This window comes from Orycteropus afer, unplaced genomic scaffold (assembly GCF_000298275.1).
Source record: "Orycteropus afer afer isolate SDZICR_OR568_19922 unplaced genomic scaffold, OryAfe1.0 scaffold00325, whole genome shotgun sequence".
Taxonomy (NCBI): domain Eukaryota; kingdom Metazoa; phylum Chordata; class Mammalia; order Tubulidentata; family Orycteropodidae; genus Orycteropus; species Orycteropus afer.
In genome coordinates, this window is record NW_006921912.1 from 791,201 (window position 1) to 810,356 (window position 19,156).

The 19,156-nt window shown below is 38.8% G+C and overlaps 1 protein-coding gene across 1 annotated transcript in view; it reads right to left on the bottom strand.

The window, feature by feature from the left end:
* STT3A (STT3 oligosaccharyltransferase complex catalytic subunit A) overlaps positions 1–18,444 on the bottom strand; it is a 34,179-nt gene extending 15,735 nt beyond the window's left edge. The window contains exons 1-12 of the mRNA XM_007952101.2: positions 18,357–18,444; positions 17,340–17,400; positions 11,868–11,989; positions 11,277–11,422; positions 9,978–10,068; positions 8,885–8,991; positions 7,422–7,586; positions 5,725–5,905; positions 4,730–4,885; positions 3,115–3,206; positions 2,078–2,233; positions 1,626–1,814 (exon numbers count right to left, since the gene is read on the bottom strand). Coding sequence (XP_007950292.1) covers positions 1,626–1,814; positions 2,078–2,233; positions 3,115–3,206; positions 4,730–4,885; positions 5,725–5,905; positions 7,422–7,586; positions 8,885–8,991; positions 9,978–10,068; positions 11,277–11,422; positions 11,868–11,989; positions 17,340–17,400; positions 18,357–18,444 — 1,554 coding nt within the window. The remainder of the gene's footprint in view (positions 1–1,625; positions 1,815–2,077; positions 2,234–3,114; positions 3,207–4,729; positions 4,886–5,724; positions 5,906–7,421; positions 7,587–8,884; positions 8,992–9,977; positions 10,069–11,276; positions 11,423–11,867; positions 11,990–17,339; positions 17,401–18,356) is intronic.
* Between the last annotated feature and the right edge of the window lie 712 nt (positions 18,445–19,156).

Sequence of the window (19,156 nt, forward strand, 5' to 3'; positions counted from 1 at the left end):
ATGCAGTATTTCCAAATAAACAGCCCAATGTCATCAAATAATTTTATTAAATAAAATGATCTTTCAACAATATCACAAAAATCAGTTATTATAAAGACAAGGGGAAAACACAAATCATAGAATATGATGGGCAAAGATTAAGATTCTTAAAGTTTGACTCCTTAAGGATCTGATTTAGAAGTGCTTCTGACTGAAAAGAGCTAGTAAGCAGCCTGGTGGCAAAATGACTAAGCACTTGGCTGTTAACTGAAAGCTTGGCAGTTTGAACCCACCCAGTGGCTCTGACGGAGAAAGACCTGGAGAGCTGCTCACATACATTACAGCCTAGAAAACCCCAAGGCAGTTCTATTGTCATGAGGTCTCTATGAGTCAAAATCGACTTGATGACACCTAACAACAACATTCCCAATGTTGTTGTTGTTAGGTGCCATCAAGTCAGACCTGACTCATAGTGACCCCTCCTTGGATTTCTGAGGCAATATCATTATAGAAGTAGATTGCCCAACCTTCCTTCTGAGGAGTGGCTGGTGGGTTTCAACTGCCAGCCTCCTGGTTAGCAGTCAGTGCCTTAGGCACTACGCTACCAGAGCTCCCAATATTCCCAATAGCTAATTGCAAAGGAAAGCTAATCACTTCAGATTTTCAAAAGGTATAAATTGTTAAAAAGTGGTTACCATTAGGTGATCATTTATAGATTTTTTTTTGCTTGCTTCTATTTTCTGATTTTCCTACAACAAACATATATTATTTATTTGTAACATTTTTTTTCTTTCTTTTACTAAGAGCCTTTAGAACTGAGATAGTCTATCTTATGATAAAATCACCATCCTCTCAAGATAAGTGTTCAGGAAGTTAAGATGCTTATCAGAGTAAGGTCCAAACCAAAATCAAACCCACTGGCATCAAGCCGATTTCGAGTCATAGCAACTCATAGAACAGAGTAGAACTGCCCCCATAGGGTTTCTAAAGCTATAATCTTTATGGAAATAGACTGTGGCATCTTTCTCCCACAGAGAGGCTGGTGGATTTGAACAGCCAACCTTTTGGTTAGTCACCAACAGCTCTAACCACTGTGCCACCAGGGCTCCTTCAGAGTAAGGTCACTATCAATGAAATCCCTGAATGGAGGAGAGTTTGGCTATAGGACCTTTTTTAAAGCACTTTTTTATTTTATTTTTTTTTTTTAATTGTGATATGGGTGAAAGTTTACAGAGCAAATTCACTTTCCATACAGCAGCTCACATATACTGTCTTATGACATTGACTGCAATTTCCCATAATACAACAGCTCCCCTTCCACTTCCTCCCCATAATTACCTCTTCCCTGTATCCACCCCTCCATGCACTCCTGCCCCCTGAGCTATGTCCCTGTGCATACACAGCCCTTGTATTCTTCCATGATTGTCCTCTCCAAGGAATGTATCTACCTAAGTATAAACATTCACCTCATATGCCTGTCTTTTGTTTGGCTGGAAGCCATAGGTATTGGTTCACCAGGACCTTTAAAGCACTTTTAAGATCAAGGTGCTACAGTTCCAATCTATCCAAGCTTTCCAACAATCTAAAAACTCTAACATCAAATGTCTCCCCACTTGCCCTCATCCACACAACTCCCAAATCTTCACCTCTGGGGTATTGTGACGAAGCCAATAATATGCTTCTCGGAAGTCATCAAAAATGATCCTACTGCCATCCCCACCCCGGGCAGACAGCACAATGGAGGGAGAAGAGTAGGCCTCACTGGTTACCCAGGTTGAATGAAAGGTGTAGGTGATGAGAAAGAAAGCCATGACCAAGATCATCCCACTTGCCACCTAAACAAGAAAGAAGATTTATGTAGTAAACCAAACTAGATTTACACAACACAGGACAATTTCTCACACACAGTCATTAATACAGATGAGATGAATCAAAATAAGTCAGGGTCTATATAATTATAACCATTTAATTAAGAGCATTTATGTTAGCTCTCTACTTCTCCACCTAAAAAACCACACACGATTGTGTATACATACGAACTCATACACACAAAAACATGAGTGTCCCAAGACTATTCTTAATATTGCTTAATTCTCACTTCATTCTTAATAGGGTAGGTAGAATCCTGTTGCTTCTTGCTCTTCTTGTCTGGACGACTTATATCCAGATTCTTCATATATGTGGATAGCACCTGGGAGACTCCAATGCCAGAAAGGATGCACATAACAGGCGCCAACACTAGCATTAGACGTACCTAAAAGAGATAGGAAGCATGATCACATTCTTATCAGTGTTTTACAAATTACAGACTGCAACCTATTAGTAGATCATGGCATTAATTTAGGACCAACATGATTAATTTTCAACCAATGTGATTTTTTAATGACATAGAAAAAACAGAAGAGAATATACTTGAAACATTTAAAGTAATAGAAATACACGTTATAAAACTTTCAGTTATATACTATGTGCATCCAGTATAATGATATACAATGTATTTCTTAATTGTGACTAAGGATCAAAAAGTTTATGAAACACTGTCTTACTAAACCAGCTGCTTGTGAGTGAACTCCAGCTTAGGTGACCCCATGTGTAGCATAGTACAACTGTGCTCCATAGGATTCTCAAAAGCTGATTTTCTGGAAATAAACTTCCAGACTTTTCATCCAAGGTACCTCTGGATGGACTTCAACTTCCAACCTTTTGGTTGGCAGTAGAGCACGTTAATCATTTGAAACACCAGGGAGACCAATATCTTACTACAACATACTTTAAAAAAAAAAAAATCCTGTCTTTTAATTATATGGCACTAGGGAATCCTTCCAGAGCTTCAAGGAAAAAACATTTCCCTTTTTAATACATCCAAAATCTATCTGGGGTCACATTCTTCAACAAAGTGCAAAAGGGCCCTCTATAGCCCAAAGTTATAGACTCAAGACAGCTGGGCCCCACAACCAGAATGTCTGAGTACCTCCTACATTCCTGGGAAGGGTCAACAGTACTTGGCAGCTGATTAAATGCGCAGAGGGAAGCGTCCTCACAACCATCAGTACTTGCTGAATCATGCCAAAACCAAAAAGAGTCACCTCATAATTAAGGGTGGAAAGGTTAGCTAGGACTGGGGGCATTCCTCACCATTACAGCTGAAAAGTACATGCTGGTCACACCATACATGATGATAAAAATCCGAGCATCCGACAGGTTGCTAAAGCAGTAATAGAGGCCAACTATAAAAGAGGGAAAGGAGAGGTAAGCAGCTGAGCCTTGTAGGTAGAAGTCTACAAAGGAAAGTATCTTTACATCTTACGTGACTGGGTGATTCTACAAATTTACCCCATCAATTCCACTTGTAGGAATATATCCTGAAAAAAACAGTCACAGATATATACAAAGATTCAGATCTACTACAGCACCCTTTAAAATAGCAAAAAATTAGAAACCACCTAAATGCCCAACAATAAGGAGCCAGCTGATTATATTTATAAAATGGAATACATATCAATACTACTGTATAAGATTACAGACCACGTGCCTCATTATTTACATATCTCTTTACTTCAGTAAACGTATATGTGTGTGTGTGTGTGTGTGTATCTTAAATATTATTACTATAAAGTAATACCAAACAATAGAAAATATCATGATTTTTATGAGTGGAAAAATAATCTGTCTGATCTCATTTTTATCCATTAAATAACTGGATGACTATATATCAAAATATGGCTACAGATTGGTGGTGAGAACACCTGCAATTTTTATCTTTCCCTTTTTCACCTATCTATTACTTTTGCAATACATAAATTACTATCAAAATAATAAAGTTATTTTATAAGAGTAAAAGGAGCTCTGGTGGTACAGTGCCTAAAACATTTGACTGCTAACCAGAAGGTTGGTAGTTCAAACCCAGCAGCCACTCCACAGAAACAGGATGGGGCAAGCTACTTCTGTAAAGATTTACCGCCTTGGAAACCCAGTGGGGGTTGCTATGTGCTTTGAGTCAGAACCAACTCGATGACAGTGAGTTTGGTTTTGGTTTTGGTATATATAAGAAAAAGACCACTATTTGTAAGTTCTGAAATTTGGACTTTAGAATTTCTGGATTGGCCAAAAGATAACTTAGATGAAGAGCCTTCACAATTTATAATCAGCCACGCCTATTCTGGATCTTCAATACTGCCAAGAGGAGAGACGAATGTGCGGTGTGTTTGTGTGTGTATACGCGAGTGTGAGTAAAGAGAGACTAGAAGGTAGACGGGAAGAGGGCAAAACCGTTTACCCACTATTCTCTAGCACCCACTACCCACTGCCATAGAGTTGATTCTGACTTATAATGACCCTATAGGACAGAGAAAACTCATAGGGTTTCCAAGACACAGAAGTAGACTGCCTCATTTTTCTCCCATTGAGCAGCTACTGGGTTTCAACCACTGACCTTCTGGTTAGCAGCCCAACGCTTTAACCACAATGCCACCAGAGCTCCCAGAACACTGAAATTACTTTAAAAATAAAATAAAATAAAAATTAGAGTTGAATTTTAAATTATGTCACAAATGAATAAGAAACTATGAGGCTTTGAACTTGCCAATATCTATAACTGCTAGGTTTCTGACATCTATTCTATTTCAAATATTAGGAAAACATGCTTAGCCACCCTTAGTACTACCCAGGATAAACAGACAAAAACATAGATGAGGGTACTTGACGTATTTTGTGGTGATTATTATGAAGGAAGGCACATCAGAACACAGACCTGGAAACATGAAGACAAGGAGCTGCAGGTCAAAATAGTATGAAGACCAGGTCGTGGGCTGATGCTCGGACACAGAAGCAATGATGGGGATATTGTTTTTAGCATAAGAAGGATCCAGCAGTGAGTAGAAACGCCCCGTCCAGGGAGATATTTTTCCTGGCAGTAAAGAGACAATGTATATTTCACAAACACTCTAGAAACAAAGGAACATCTAATCCTAACTAATCACAACTTTTCATTTTAAGAAGATTCTCAGAGACAAGAACTAGGTTTTTGTTTAAATGTCAATACTTTGAGAGTTCCATTCCTTCCTTTCTTTTAAACTTGAGAGTCTGTTTAATCAGTACAGCCAACAGAATAAAGTCAGACTGTATGTAAAACTCAGAAGAATGGAGGCATTCTGCTTCCTGTCTATGCTTCCTGGAAGGGTCTTAAGTCAAATCTGGTGAGTCTAAAGCCAATTCCAGAAACTAAGTCAACTTGGTCTTCCAGTGCTATTTTGAATTAGCCAACACAGAGAGATTTGGGCACCATCAAATCAGCCTCTGAGAAGTTGAACCAGGGAAATGGAGGAAAAAAAAAAAATGTGACAAACCAACCAAAAGTCATGGCTTAGTCTATAAAGGGTTACACAAATGCCATGTTCTAGAGTATAGCAAACAATAAGACTTCTTCTATCTTACCAATAAGTAAGGGGGGAAAAGGAAAGGGAAAGATTTGGAAAGTTAAGATAAAGTCTTTTTACCAGCTGTGGTTCTTCTGATACTAAGAGCTGTCCTAACAAGACATTGTCTGCTAGGCTGAATCCAAATGGTTATGGTCAGGGTCAAATTGAATGTGATTAAGTGGCATTTTTGTGTATGCTTGAAATGAAATGAGAAATAGGAGGAAAACAAAGCATTCTTCTCTGGTTAGGAAATATCCAATCTTTTTGGAATTTATTCTACATCCACACTTATTTGCATTTAATACTAAAAGGCGTGAGCCTCCCCTACCTGTTAGCATGAGGAGAGCTCCCACGGTGAGAAGGACAAAGCCTACCAGGGAAATGACACTCCGGAAAAGGACTTCAAACTGCTGTGAATTCAACTTGCTGCGTAAATAATCCACAAAGGCATGGATCTGGCAGAGACCGAAAACTCCAAAGGCTGCCATGTGCTCTGATGAAAGAACAGGCTGCAAGTGAAAGCGTATGTATGGGAATAATGTTGAGGGGGAAAAAAAAATGAAGGATCTAGTCCAGACCTGATTTTTCCTCACCTAGCTCAGACCAAAGGGTCAAATAAGTTCTAAGGCCACCAAGAAATCAGGACCAATTTAGGGGAGGTTCTCATTTACCGGCCATATTTTCCAAAGATTGTCATCCCCAAAATAATATATCATCATTATCACATCTCTGGCATTTGCTTAGACTATTTCCTTAGCCTAGATTACAAATTCTCCCTCATCTCTCCAAATTTCCATTCACTAAAATTCTCATCCTTCAAGAACCAATGTAAAATCATTTCTTCCTCATCTGCCAAACTAATCAACCCCTCCCTCCTGTATGTTCTAGCACTTAATCATTCTTGGCCTTATACCAGTGGTTCTCAAACTGTAGTGGGCATCACAATCACTGATTGGGCAAAGGAGCTTTTTAAAACACAGATTGCTGGGCACCATCCCAAGAGTTTCCGATTCAGTAGGTTTGTGGTGGGGCTGGAGAATCTTCACCTCTAACAACTTCCTAGATGATGCTGCTGTTGCTGGGCCAGGAACTACATTTTCAGAACTATTATTCTACAGACTATATTCTATAGATGGTTTAATGTATTTCTTTCCCCTAATGTGGTCGCTATGAGTTGGGGCCGACTCAACGGCACATAACAACAACAACAACAACAACGTGACTGTAATTTCCTTAAAAACCAGTCAATGTCCAACCTTTTTTACATTTCACAGCAAATAGCAAAGTGCATATAGTAGGCAATCATTAAAGAAATATTTGCTGACCTCTGAATAAGAGTTATACTTCTTTTTTACATGAGAATTTTACATGATTAATCAAACACACGTTATTCCCTGCTTTAATAGTTGTCTATTAACCCTATGGGGTCATGTGGTTAAAAGGTTTCTGCTTTGTTTCCTGAAGGACTTATACTGGACCCCAGTAAGACTCTTAGGAGTCACAAAATCAAAAAGGACTGGAAATAATTTTGATCATGACTATCAACTCAGCTCAACCAAAATATCCGTCCCCTCCCATAAACCTAGGACAGAGTAATAGTCATTAAACTCAAATTTGACGGAGCAAGTAATATATCCCTGAAGGCGGACTTAACAGCCAATGATTCTCTTGCTTTTATTTAACACAAGCAGTCCAAGACCAGAGCTGAGCATAAGCTTTACTCTTTTTATCAGAACCTAAGATAGATTAAGGAGCTCGGGTAGCGTAGTGCCTAAGGCATTTGACTGTTAACCAGAAGGCTGGCAGTTCAAACCCACCAGCCACTCCTCAGAAGGAAAGTTGGGCAATCTACTTCTGTAGTGATACTGCCCCGGAAACCCAAGGAGGGGTCGCTATGAGTCAGATTCTACTCGACGGCAGTGAGTTTGGTTTTGGTTTCTTTGAAGACAGATTAAACTAGTTGGAGTAAACTAGGAACTAGTAAAAGTGGAAGAAGCTGAAAACCATACTCTGTCAAGGGCTCACCTGAAAACCCACAAAGGAGATCTGCATTGAAAGAATGGTGCCTAGGCAGTACACAGTGCAGTAGGCCACATAGATGCGGTGGGAGAAGCGTCCTGTGAGCATCAACACCAGTACATGGAGAGGGATCAAGTTGATCAGGAACACATAACCTCCCCATGAAGAGACCTAGGACAGGATAAGAAAGAACAGTTTCTGAGCACTCCTCCAGACCACTGTCACTATACCCTAGGATATCACCTGTGACTCTGTGACGTACGTCTCTTCACAGTAACTACAGATTTGATTTATTCCAGGTGGCTTGAGGAATTTAAGGTACTGATTTTATTAAGTACAGAAATTAAAGTCACATCCATTTAATTCCATGCTCCCTGTGGAAGGAGCTCTGTTTGCACAGTGGTTAAAACTACTGGCTGCTAACCAAAAGACCAGCAGTTTGAACCCACCAGCTACTCTGAGGGAGAAAGATGAGCCTCAGAAACCTTATGGGCAGTTCTACCCTCTCCTATAGGGTTTCTGAGTCAGAACCAACTTGATGGCAGTGGGCTGGGTTGGCTCCCTATGACTACTGACATCGTGATCACATTAATAAGAGACTTCAACCCTGAGAGTTAATCTAGATTAGACTAGAGATCAGTCTACTCTGAAGGTCAGAGAATTTAGGGATATCTGAGAAAGGTGAGCAAATGCAAATAGCTAAGGAAGGAAGACCAGAAAAGAAAGCTGGTCAGAGTGCAGGAGATCCTGGATAGGGTGGGAGAATAATATGGAACAAAACTCAAAATCATTAAAAAAAAAGACCAGGTATGCTGGTCTAATAGAGCCTGATGAGACCCCTGAGACTAAGGCCCATAGCTGCCCTTCAGGTCTGGAATTGAACCCACTCCTGTGGCTTCCAGCCAAATAACGGACAGGCATATGGGCTGAACATTTACATCAGGTAGATATACTACTTGGTACAAACAATCATGGGAGAACAGAAGGGCAGTGTATGTGTACAGGGAGACAGCTTGGGGGCATGGGAGAGAAGGACACAGGGAAGAGGTAACTATGGGGAAGAAGCAGGAAGAGAGCTATTACACTGTGGGGAATTACAGTCAATGTCATGAGACAAAATATATATGAACTGCTGTAAGGAAAATGAATTTGCTCTGTAAACTTTCACCCAAATCACAATAAAAATTTTTAAAAAAAGGAAAAAAGCTAGTCAACCAATATTTACTTATAAGAAACCATAACATCTGGAGAACTTTAAAAATTAAAAACATTATCTCTATCTTGCTATCATACAATGGACATCCATGTCTGTCTTAGGAGACAAGAGACAATAAAGTCTTCTAGCCTCCAGTCTCCAGTCAATGAATAGCCTCCAGTCAATGAATTAAAGTCTAATGCTACTTCCAATATATATCCCAACAGGAACTCAAACTTAGAAAGACTCCTGGAAGAAAGGAGTGAAAAGTTACCATGTAGAAATAAGCAAGAGCACACTTGGCCGCCCAATAGATGGAGCCAGTCTTTACTGCCTTGATCCACATGTAGTAGGTAAGCAGCATGCAAAATATGGCAATCCCTGCAGAAAGAACACACCAATAGTCAAGAAAAGACCATGGTAGCATGGTGGTTAGGAACACTGTACTGGGACCAGACTGCATGAATTTCTATCTTAGATCTACTATCTATTAGTGGTATCAGTTTAGGCAAAATATTTTATCTCTCTGTCTCAGATTCCTGTAAAAAGAAAGCAGTAACAGTATCTACATCATTAAAGTGTTATGAAGAAAATTTAACTAATTCATGTAAAGCACTTAAATTAGTACCTGACAGACATATAGTAAACACTATTATTACTATACTTTCTAAGCACTAAGTTTCCTCACTAGCACAGCCTAAAGATATCCCACCCTATCATGCACCATCCTGTCTCCTCATCTTAACACAAGCTGGTCCTTACACCTTGAATGCCCTTCTCCTCAGTATTTGCCTAAAGAAGTCCCAACTTCAGGAACTTCCAAAAAGTATTCCCTGATGCCCAAATCTGAATTAATCTCTCCTTTCTCTATATTCCCTAAGTACTCTGTTATTAAAGTTAGTATCATAGGTATCTTCCTTAATAGATTCTAAGATAATATAATTGCATTCATTAATTACTTAATAGCTGACACCATTTTGTCAATAACATTCAATGAATATATGCTGAGTTGAAAATAAGCCAATGAAAGTCATTATAGTTTTGAAGATATTCACTGTACCTATCCAGGAAAACAAAGCACATGATCATGTTAAAACAACAGTGTCATTCAACACTAAAAATTAACTCTATTTTTATGAGCCCAGAAATGAGTCAAAGGTGTGTAAGTTACCACCTACCTTTCTAAAGGGAATGCTAGGGAAAGAATATAAATTTGTCTAAGATTCCTTCCTTCCTTCTCATTTCTACTTATCTCACCCAGATATCATTTTTGCTACTGCTAAGCAACAAATTTGAACCCAGATTCTACTGCACTTCATGAAGTTGTGCTCTATAGTGAAGTGAATAGATCTACTTCAAAGTCTTACCTTCATTGTCATAGGAGCCAGCCACAGATCGGGAGATATACCCAGGAACTACAGCAATCATGGCAGCAGCAAGAAGCCCAGCCCCTGCATCCTGTAAGAAAACAGGGCCAAGAGGAAGTTATTAACATCAGTATACCTATAAGAAAGGAGAAGAAAGGATCCAGCTTGTCCTTTCTGTTTGTACTAGGCCTAGGGAACAGTCCACCAATTTCCAAGGTACATAAGATGACTACAAAAGCTCACAGCACAAGAGAGCTAAAAACTTCACAACCAACATCCCATGATACCAAATCTGAAATTGAGTACACATATGCTGAAGACAGACAAATTATGTAAACTGCTCCATCAGAAACTGCCCCAGAATGGGCTGTTTAGCTGTCAGTATCCCCATACTATCCCTTAAATTAGTACCTGACAGACATATAGTAAACACTATTATTACTATACTCACAGAAACACCAGTCACATCTATGAAAGTCATGCAACAAACTCAAAGGAAAAGAAGGATTATTATTTGAGCTAAAAAGGCAACAAAGGTACATGATAATCTACCAGGACTGAAGATGCCAGGAGCTTAGATAATAAAGTTGTACTACCATAGGCAATCTGTGAGTTCAGGAGAGAAAAGCAACATAATATAACCCACATTCCAAAAAAGTAAGGATTTGTCTGTTGATAAGACTCAAGCTTAGGACAAGGATAGCAAGAAGGATGAAAGGCCTCCAAATTAAACTCAGGTCTCCCAAGTTATCCTCATAGTTGATCACCTCTCAGGTATCTTCCTGATACCATAAACTAAGAATAGCATCCAAGGAGCCAGGGTCAGCAATAATGAAATGTGGAAAGAGTCAGCATTACGGAGTCCATTAAAGAACCAAATGGTTTAAAAATGTTAAAGTAAATGTTTAAAAAAAAATCAACAAATAACCATGCAGCACCTATTTCTAGTACAGAAAAGAAGTAATCATGTTGGACAGGTTCCTGCTATTTTTCCCCCTTCCCTCAGATCCTGAGGACTTCAAAATCTAAACCTCAAGTTTGTATGTAAAAAAATTTCTTTTAATGTAGCAATTTACATTTGACCTTCTCACATAATGACAACGTTCTCTCATAATGACAAACAGTTCCTTTTGATAAAAACTACATATTCTAGGGAGGAGAATGAATCCAATGATTTTTGTCCAGCAAAAGTTGTCTTCCTGGCCTTTTCAAGGTTCTCAGTCCCCCACCCTTCATCATCTTACCAGAGAGGTTCAACAACATTCATTCCCAAGCCTCCTATCACCCCAAATCCTTCACCTTGAGCTCTTTGGTGAGGTGGTACGTGACGATGGTGGTAAAGGAGGAGAAGAGAGGGGCCAGGAACACACAGACATTCCGAATGTCGATGGTGATGTGGAAAAAATGGAGTACATGGTAGATTGCAGCTGAGGTGATCATTAAGCCTGTAATAGGAAAAGAAACTCCATTAGGTTGTCCTAGTAAGACAAAGAATTTAAAGGAGAGAGAAGGTGAATCCAATTACCAAGGAAGTGACTACACAGCTCTAAACAAAGCACTTGGAACATTAATATAGCAAATGCAGGAAGCCTATAAATTTCTCTCATAAGAATTCAATCAAGTGTCCAGAACCTACAAAAACCACCCATTCCCAATGTCCCACACATGTTCTCCCATCTGTATGAGATCCATTTTTAGGAATCAATGTTGTTGTTGATAGCTGCTGTCTAGTTGATTGATTCAAGGCAACCCAATGTATTAAGAATAAAAAATGACAAGTGTCTCAAAATGAAACTACTGGAATAAAATAAACTGTTCTATAATATACAAATACAAATTTGTTTAAAATACTACACAAATACTTAAAAAAAAAAATCCTGTTCCCCTCACCTGGGTAAATTGTTCCTCCAATGATTCGTCCCAAAGGGTACCAGGCCCGGTCATCAAACCAATTATGGAATTTATAAAATCCCTCCTCAGCCAGGAACCGGGTAGTCCGATAATTAAAGTACCTATAGCAAGAAAGGAAGAAAAGACCAAAATGGATGTCAAAAGACACTCTGAAACTTGCTCTTGAATGGAGAGCAGCCTTAAAGGCAATGGAAGAAACGATGAAATCAAAGAGCTGAACAGAAGATTTCAAAGGGCAGCTCAAGAATAAAAAGTAAAGTATTATAATGAAATGTGCAAAGACCTGGAATTAGAAAACAAAGAAGTTGAGCATTTCTCAAGTTGAAAGAACAGAAGAAAAAATTCTAAGGGCAAAATATTGAATGCTGCAGGAACCATCAAAAGACAATGGAAGGAATACACAGAGTCACTGTACCAAAAGGAATTGGTCAACTTTCAACCATTTCAGGAGGTGACATATGATGAAAAACCAACAGCACTGAAGGACGAAGTCCAAGCTGCACTGAAGGAATTGGTGAAAAACAGCACTCCGAGAATTGATGGAACATTCACTGAGATGTTTCAACAAACAGATGCAGCACTGGAAGTGCTTACTCACTTATGCCAATAAATTTAAAAGACCTGGCCAACCAGCTGGAAAAGATCCATATTTATGCCCATTCCAAAGAAAGGTGATCCAAGAGAATGTGGAAATTATCAAACAACATTATTAACATCACAGACAAGTAAAATTTTGCTGAAGATAATTCAAAAACAGTTGTAGCACTATATTAACAGAGAACTTCCAGAAATGCAAGCCGGATTCAGAAGAAGGTGTGGAATGAGGGATATCATTACTAATGTCAGATGGATCCTGGCTGAAAGCAAAGAATACCAGAAAAATGTTTATCTATGTTTTATTGACTACGCAATGACATTCATTATTTGAATAACAAATAAAGGTAACACTGAAAAATGGAATTCCAGAACACTTAATTGTGTTCATGAGGAACAGCAGATATACCAAGAGGCAGTCATTCAAACAGAACAAGGGGATACTGAATGGGTTAAAATCAGGAAGGGTGTGTGTCAGGGTTGTATCCTTTCATCATAATTATTCAATCTGTATGCTGAGCAAATAATCAGAGAAACTGGACTATATGAAGAAAATGGCATCACAGAATTGCAGAAAGACTCATTAACAACCTGTGATATGGAGATGACACAACCTTGCTTGCTGAAAGTAAAGATGACTTGAAGCACTTACTGATAGAAGATGAAAGACTACAGCCTTCAGTATAGGTTATTTTACAGCATAAAGAAAACAAAAATGCTTACAACTGGACCAATAAGCAACACCACAATAAACGGTGAAAAGACTGAAGGCACTTCATTTTACTTAGATACACAATCAACCCCCATGAGGCAGAAATTAGATGTTGTACTGCACTGGGCAAATCAGCTGCAAAAGGGTTAAGAGCAAAGCTGTCACTCTGAAGACTAAAGTGAGCCTGACCCAACCCATGGTATTTTCAACAGCCTCGTATGCATGTGAAAGCTGGACAATGAATAAAGAAGACTGAAGAAGAACTAATGAATCTGAATTGCAGTGTTGGTGAATACCGAAAACACCACGGAATGCCAAAAGAAGGAATAAATCTGTCTTGGAAGAAGTATAGCAGGAATGCTCCTTAGAAGCGACAATGGCCAGACTTTGTCTCACATACTTTGGACATGTTGTCATAAAATACCTGTCCCTGGAGAAGGATAACATGCTTGGTACACTGGAGGGTCAGCGAAAAAGGGGAAGGCCCTCAACGAGATGGACTGACACATGATGGCAGGTGAGATGGCTGCAACGATGGGTTCAAGCATAGCAAATATTTTGAGGATGACACAAGATCGGGCAGCATTTCGTTCTGTCGTACATAGGGTCACTATGACTGAGAGCTGACTCGTTGGCACCTAACAACAACATAGCAAGAAAGAAAAAAATCTATGTCTCCTCCTCTTCATACTCAAATACTTCCACCAATTTGAGGATTTGGCTCCTTGGGTTATATCATGGAGGAACTTACCTTCCATAAGACCAACACATGGATAATTTGAAGTTCATGTTACATGTTGTTGTTGTTGTTGTTGTTATGTGCCGTCAAGTCAGACCCGACGCATAGCGACCCCTCGATGAGTTTCCAAGGCAGTATCTCTACGGAAGTAGACTGCCCAACCTTCCTTCTGAGGAGTGGCTAGTGGGTTTGAACTGCCAGCCTTCTGGTTAGCAGTCAAATGCCTTAGGCACTACACCACCAGAGTTCCTTCATCTTATATACAGGATGAAAATTTTTAATCCATTCCACCAAACAAATTCTTTTTTTTTTTAAATCATTAATATGTGTCTACCCTCAAGTTAGTGGTTTACCCTCCCTTCCCCACCCACCCCTGGTAATCATCAATGAATATTTCTTTTTTAGTAAAATCCTTCTTCTTAATTTTTTATAATAGTAGTCTCATACAATATTTGTCCTTTTGTAATTGACTAACTTCACTCAGTATAATAGCCTCTAAGTTCATCCATGTTATGAGACATTTTGCAGATTCATCATTTTTTTAACATTGCGTAGTGTTCTATTGTGTGTATGTACCACAGATTACTGATCCATTCCTCCATTGATAGGCATTTAGGTTGTTTCCATCCTTTTTGCTATTTTAAAGAGTGCTGCAATGAACGTGGATGTGCAAACATCTGTTCATACATGGCTCTTATTTCTCTAGGATACATATCTAGTAATGGGATTGCTGGATCATATGGTATTTCTAGTTCCAGTTTTTTAAGAAAGCACCATACCGCAAAACAAAATTCTTAATGAGAGTTTAAACTTGTAATGAGTCCACTCATATTTTTATTTAAAATATTTCTGAATGCCATCATACATGGTGGTATATCAAAAATACCTGAGATAAAATGCTGAGAGCTATACATGGAAAGACATGGTTCTTTAAGTTCAGAGCTACATAACCCCTTCTCTTACTTCTCATTAAAAAAGAAAAAGGAATGAAGGAAGGAAAGAAGGGGAAAAAATCAATAAAAGGGTCTAAAACTAAGGACAGTTTAATTACTGGAGATAATCATGACTACCCTCCCTGCCTGCCTCGCAACCCTATTTCCTCCTTGGTCAGTCAAGTTTCAAGAGCTAAAATAAACTGAAGTAGCAGATAGAAGAAATTTCTGTCCTTCTGTTTGTCACTGGCAAATGTTATTTTGGCAACTGTCAGACAATAGAAGGAATAAGGGTAGCAAACAGTCAACATGTGTCAGAACTGTGTCCTTTAGCTAACAGCAGGAAAGGCAGAGTGAGATAGAGGAAGTAGAAAGAAGTTAGTGAAAACAAGTCTGAACTGGAGTCAGAAGACATAGGATCTAGTCCCAGATGTCACAAAATCTTCAGCAACTCACTAACACGCTGGGTTTCAATTTCCTCCTCTGCAAAATGAGCTGTGAAATTGTGGTAGTTAAGGTTATGTGTTACCTTGGCTGGGTTGGTGGTTCTGAGCAGCTGGGCATCTGAATGTAGTTACTCTCCATAAGGAGACTGTAATCACCTCCATGATGGAATGTGCTGAGTTAATTAGTGGAAAGGGAGCTGCCTTTGGGGTGTGGCCTGCTTCTAGTATATAAGGAGAAGTTTGCGAAAGGTCTCTAGTTTTTGGATCCTGTATTTGGTCAACACTTCATAACCAGTGGCCTGCCATGTTGCTTGCTGGAATTGCTCTTGAACCTGAACCAGCTATGTTGTCTGCTGATCTTGGGGCTGTGCCATTTTACCTGTCGATCTTGGGTTCATCAGCCTCAGCAGCCAGCAGCTGTCTGAGTTAAGAGATGCCTCCAGCTCCAGTAGCCCTAGATAAGAGGCAGAGCTGAAGCCCAAGACTGAGGAGCCTTCACCCAGCCCCTTGAGCCAAACTGATTTTGGATTCTAGCCTCCTAAACTGTAAGAGAATAAATTCCTGTTTGTTAAAGCCATCAACTTGTGGTATTTCTGTTATAGCAGCACTAGAGAACCAAGATACTAGTGACATGATCTTTACGGTCCTTCAAGCTGTACAATTACAGTTAGGATATTCTTGCTGTCCCTGACCATCTCTCTTCAATATTTGCTCATCTAGAGAGTCTGAGGAATAAACCCTGACGAGTGATAAAGAAACAAAAGAATACTGATTTCCTCATTTGTGAGAAAAAATATAAAATGATTTTGGAACCCCAAAATATGTATTTGTATGTCTCCAAAGTGCTATCTAATGTCTAAACAAAGCAAAACAACTTCGCAAATACATACATAGGTATTAAACCTTTGAACCAATGCTCCATAAACTGAACATGCAATTTTTAAGATTTAATTTTGTTGTTGTTGTTGTTGTTATGTGCCGTCGAGTCAAACCTGACTCATAGCGACCCCTCCTTGGGTTTCCGAGGCAGTATCACTACTGAAGTAGGATTGCCCAACCTTCCTTCCGAGGAGTTAATAAGAACCTATAATTTTGAATGTTTAAAACGGCAAGTGTTTTGTTATATATATTTTACCACTATTGAAAAAACATTAATTCTGGTCCTCTCAATTTCTCATTAACTCATAACTTCAGGCAGTATAACACAGTGATTAAACATAGTCTCTGGAGTCAGATAAACCTAGATTCAAATCTTGGCCTCTCCACTTACAAAATGTGTAACCTTGGATAAATTAACTCAACTTCTGCAGGTCTCAATCTCCTACGTAAAAACAGAATTAGAGTACATCTCACAGGGCTATCATAAAGACTTAGAGAAAATCTATGAAAAAGTAACTATTTTTTTTAAAAAATACTGCTTGCAACAAAGTAAATGCTCAATAAACGTTAGCTATTAATACCACTTAGGACTTTTACCTATATCTTTTTTTATCTAATAAACAACATCTCTACTCAAATTCATAGCTTTGAATTTTCCACACCTTGAAATTTAACTGATAAGCCCAATTCCTAGCATATAAACTGTTCAATTGGGGGAAAAAAAAAAAAAAAAAAACATGTCAAGGATCTCAAGCTCATAACTTGTGGTTTTTCTTTTGAGCCTTGAATATACAAGCAGGATCCCTTTTTTCAATGTGCATCATTAACGCTTTTTTCAATGTGCATCATTAACTCTTGACCAGGTGGAGAAGCCAGTCTTCCCTGAGCCAACCCACATCTTGAGTGACAGGCAGACATACCAGCAATGCTTCTCATGTTTTTTATGAATTTGAGAGACTCCCTTGGCCAATTCAAAGAGAAATGTTTCCAAAGGAGAAATTATCTGCTTTGGAAAACTTTAGGGATTTCTCCCCTAAATTTGCTATAAGCAATCTTCATCACTGAGAACTAATTAAAATTTGAATCTGAAACCCACAAACCTGAATATGTCCCAAAGGAAATAATACCAGACCAATACAAGGTACTCACGGATCAAACTCATGGATTACACTTTCAAATCTCAGGACAGCAAAGAGACGAGTGGAGAAAGCTGCAAAAACCAGAGAATTAATATTTTAATGGCCATATATCATGGAAGAGCGATAATAACAGAATTATCAATAAAGAGGTCAGTGGAGATATGAAATGATTCCTAAATAAAGTATTTATCCAACCCTCCCCACAGAGAGGAAACCAAAGAAATTTACTTTCCTCTGACAATGACATCTACATTTTCTACCTAGTAAAACCAAACCAAACTCACTGCCGTTGAGTCCAATCAGACTCATAGTGACCCCTCCTTGGGTTTCCAAGGCAGTATCACTATGGAAGTAGATTGCCCCATCTTCTGCCCCATCTTCCTTGAAAGGAGTGGCTGGTGGGTTTGAACCGCCAGCCTTCTGGTTAGCAGTCAAGTGCCTTAAGCACTATGCTACCAGAGCCCTCTTCTACCTACTAGGACACATTTAATTACTTACACAGGGCCAGTAACATTACATTCACTCACTAACACTTTACTCAATTTACATGGTCATCTTTTATGTATGCTGACTACTTTCCCCTCCCCCAAAAGTAACCTTAACCTTGCAGCAAAGAGGTAAGGCAAGCAAAATTATATTTGTGATCCATGAAGAGCCAAGAAATCTAAAAAATAGCGTAAGTTCTCAAGAGACTTTCAGAAATACTATGGTAGGCACCTAAATTGATAATCCTTTACAAAATTCAGTATCCAATGTCCTCAGCACCTCTTTCACCCCTCTGAGAAAACAGGATTAGCACAGCATGCCTTCCATTCTATTCCAGGTGATCACTAGCCCTGACTTACACATTTCCTGTGATTCTTTTATTTTGCCTTCATAAAATTATACTGATGAGGAGGGAATGGTAAAAAAGAAAACAAATAAAAAAAAAAAAAAAAAAAAAAAAAAAAAAGCCCTTCTTCCTGAATTCAAGATTTTCTCCTTTCCATCCCCAAAAAGACAAAGGTCTATGTGCATGTACACTTACATAACACAGCAGCCATTGACAGAATGAGAAGCTTCAAAAGTGTGTCCTGCTTCTCATAGGACAACCGCAGAAATCCCAGCTTAGTCATCTTGACATCAATGGTGGTAACAGATGACACTCAAATAGCTAAAAAGGAAAAGTCAAGACAACAGGATATTGAACATCTTCTAATTTCCTAATTAACTTTCATATTTTATAGGAGCAGAGAACCAGAAAGAGACATGAGCTAGCCAACACACCTAAGCCTTACCTAAAGTTTGATCTACTGCCAGGGAAGGAAGCATAAATCAGAAGGTCTATGTGTCAAGACTAAAAAAGGACTGATTAGAACTCACCACCCATAATTCTGTTTTCTACTCCTTCACAGTAACACATATATAGCACAATTGCTAAGAGTATGGTACAACAGGAAGAGAGAAGAGTAGGTACAGGGAAGGGACTGCCAAAAACAGAAAAGATTGGAAAGAGAGAAAAAAAAAAAACAAACAGAGAAAGATAGTACTGGAAATAGTCAAGAATGTATGAAAGAAAGCAAAGAATAAATATTGAGTATAGATATGAAAGCAAAAACAGGAGAAACAGAAGTCATGACTGAATCAGCACAATTTCCAGCCTTAAATTTAAGGCTTCAATTGACTGGCTACAAGCTTCTTTCTATTCTAAATCTCAAATGGGTTATAGGGTCACCTAAAGAGCATGACTGATCACTAATGCAGTTGTAATTATGCACTAACTAAAAGAGAGGGAGATGTGCAGAGATTACTACACTTTAAATCCTACATTTCACACTGTAACCACTG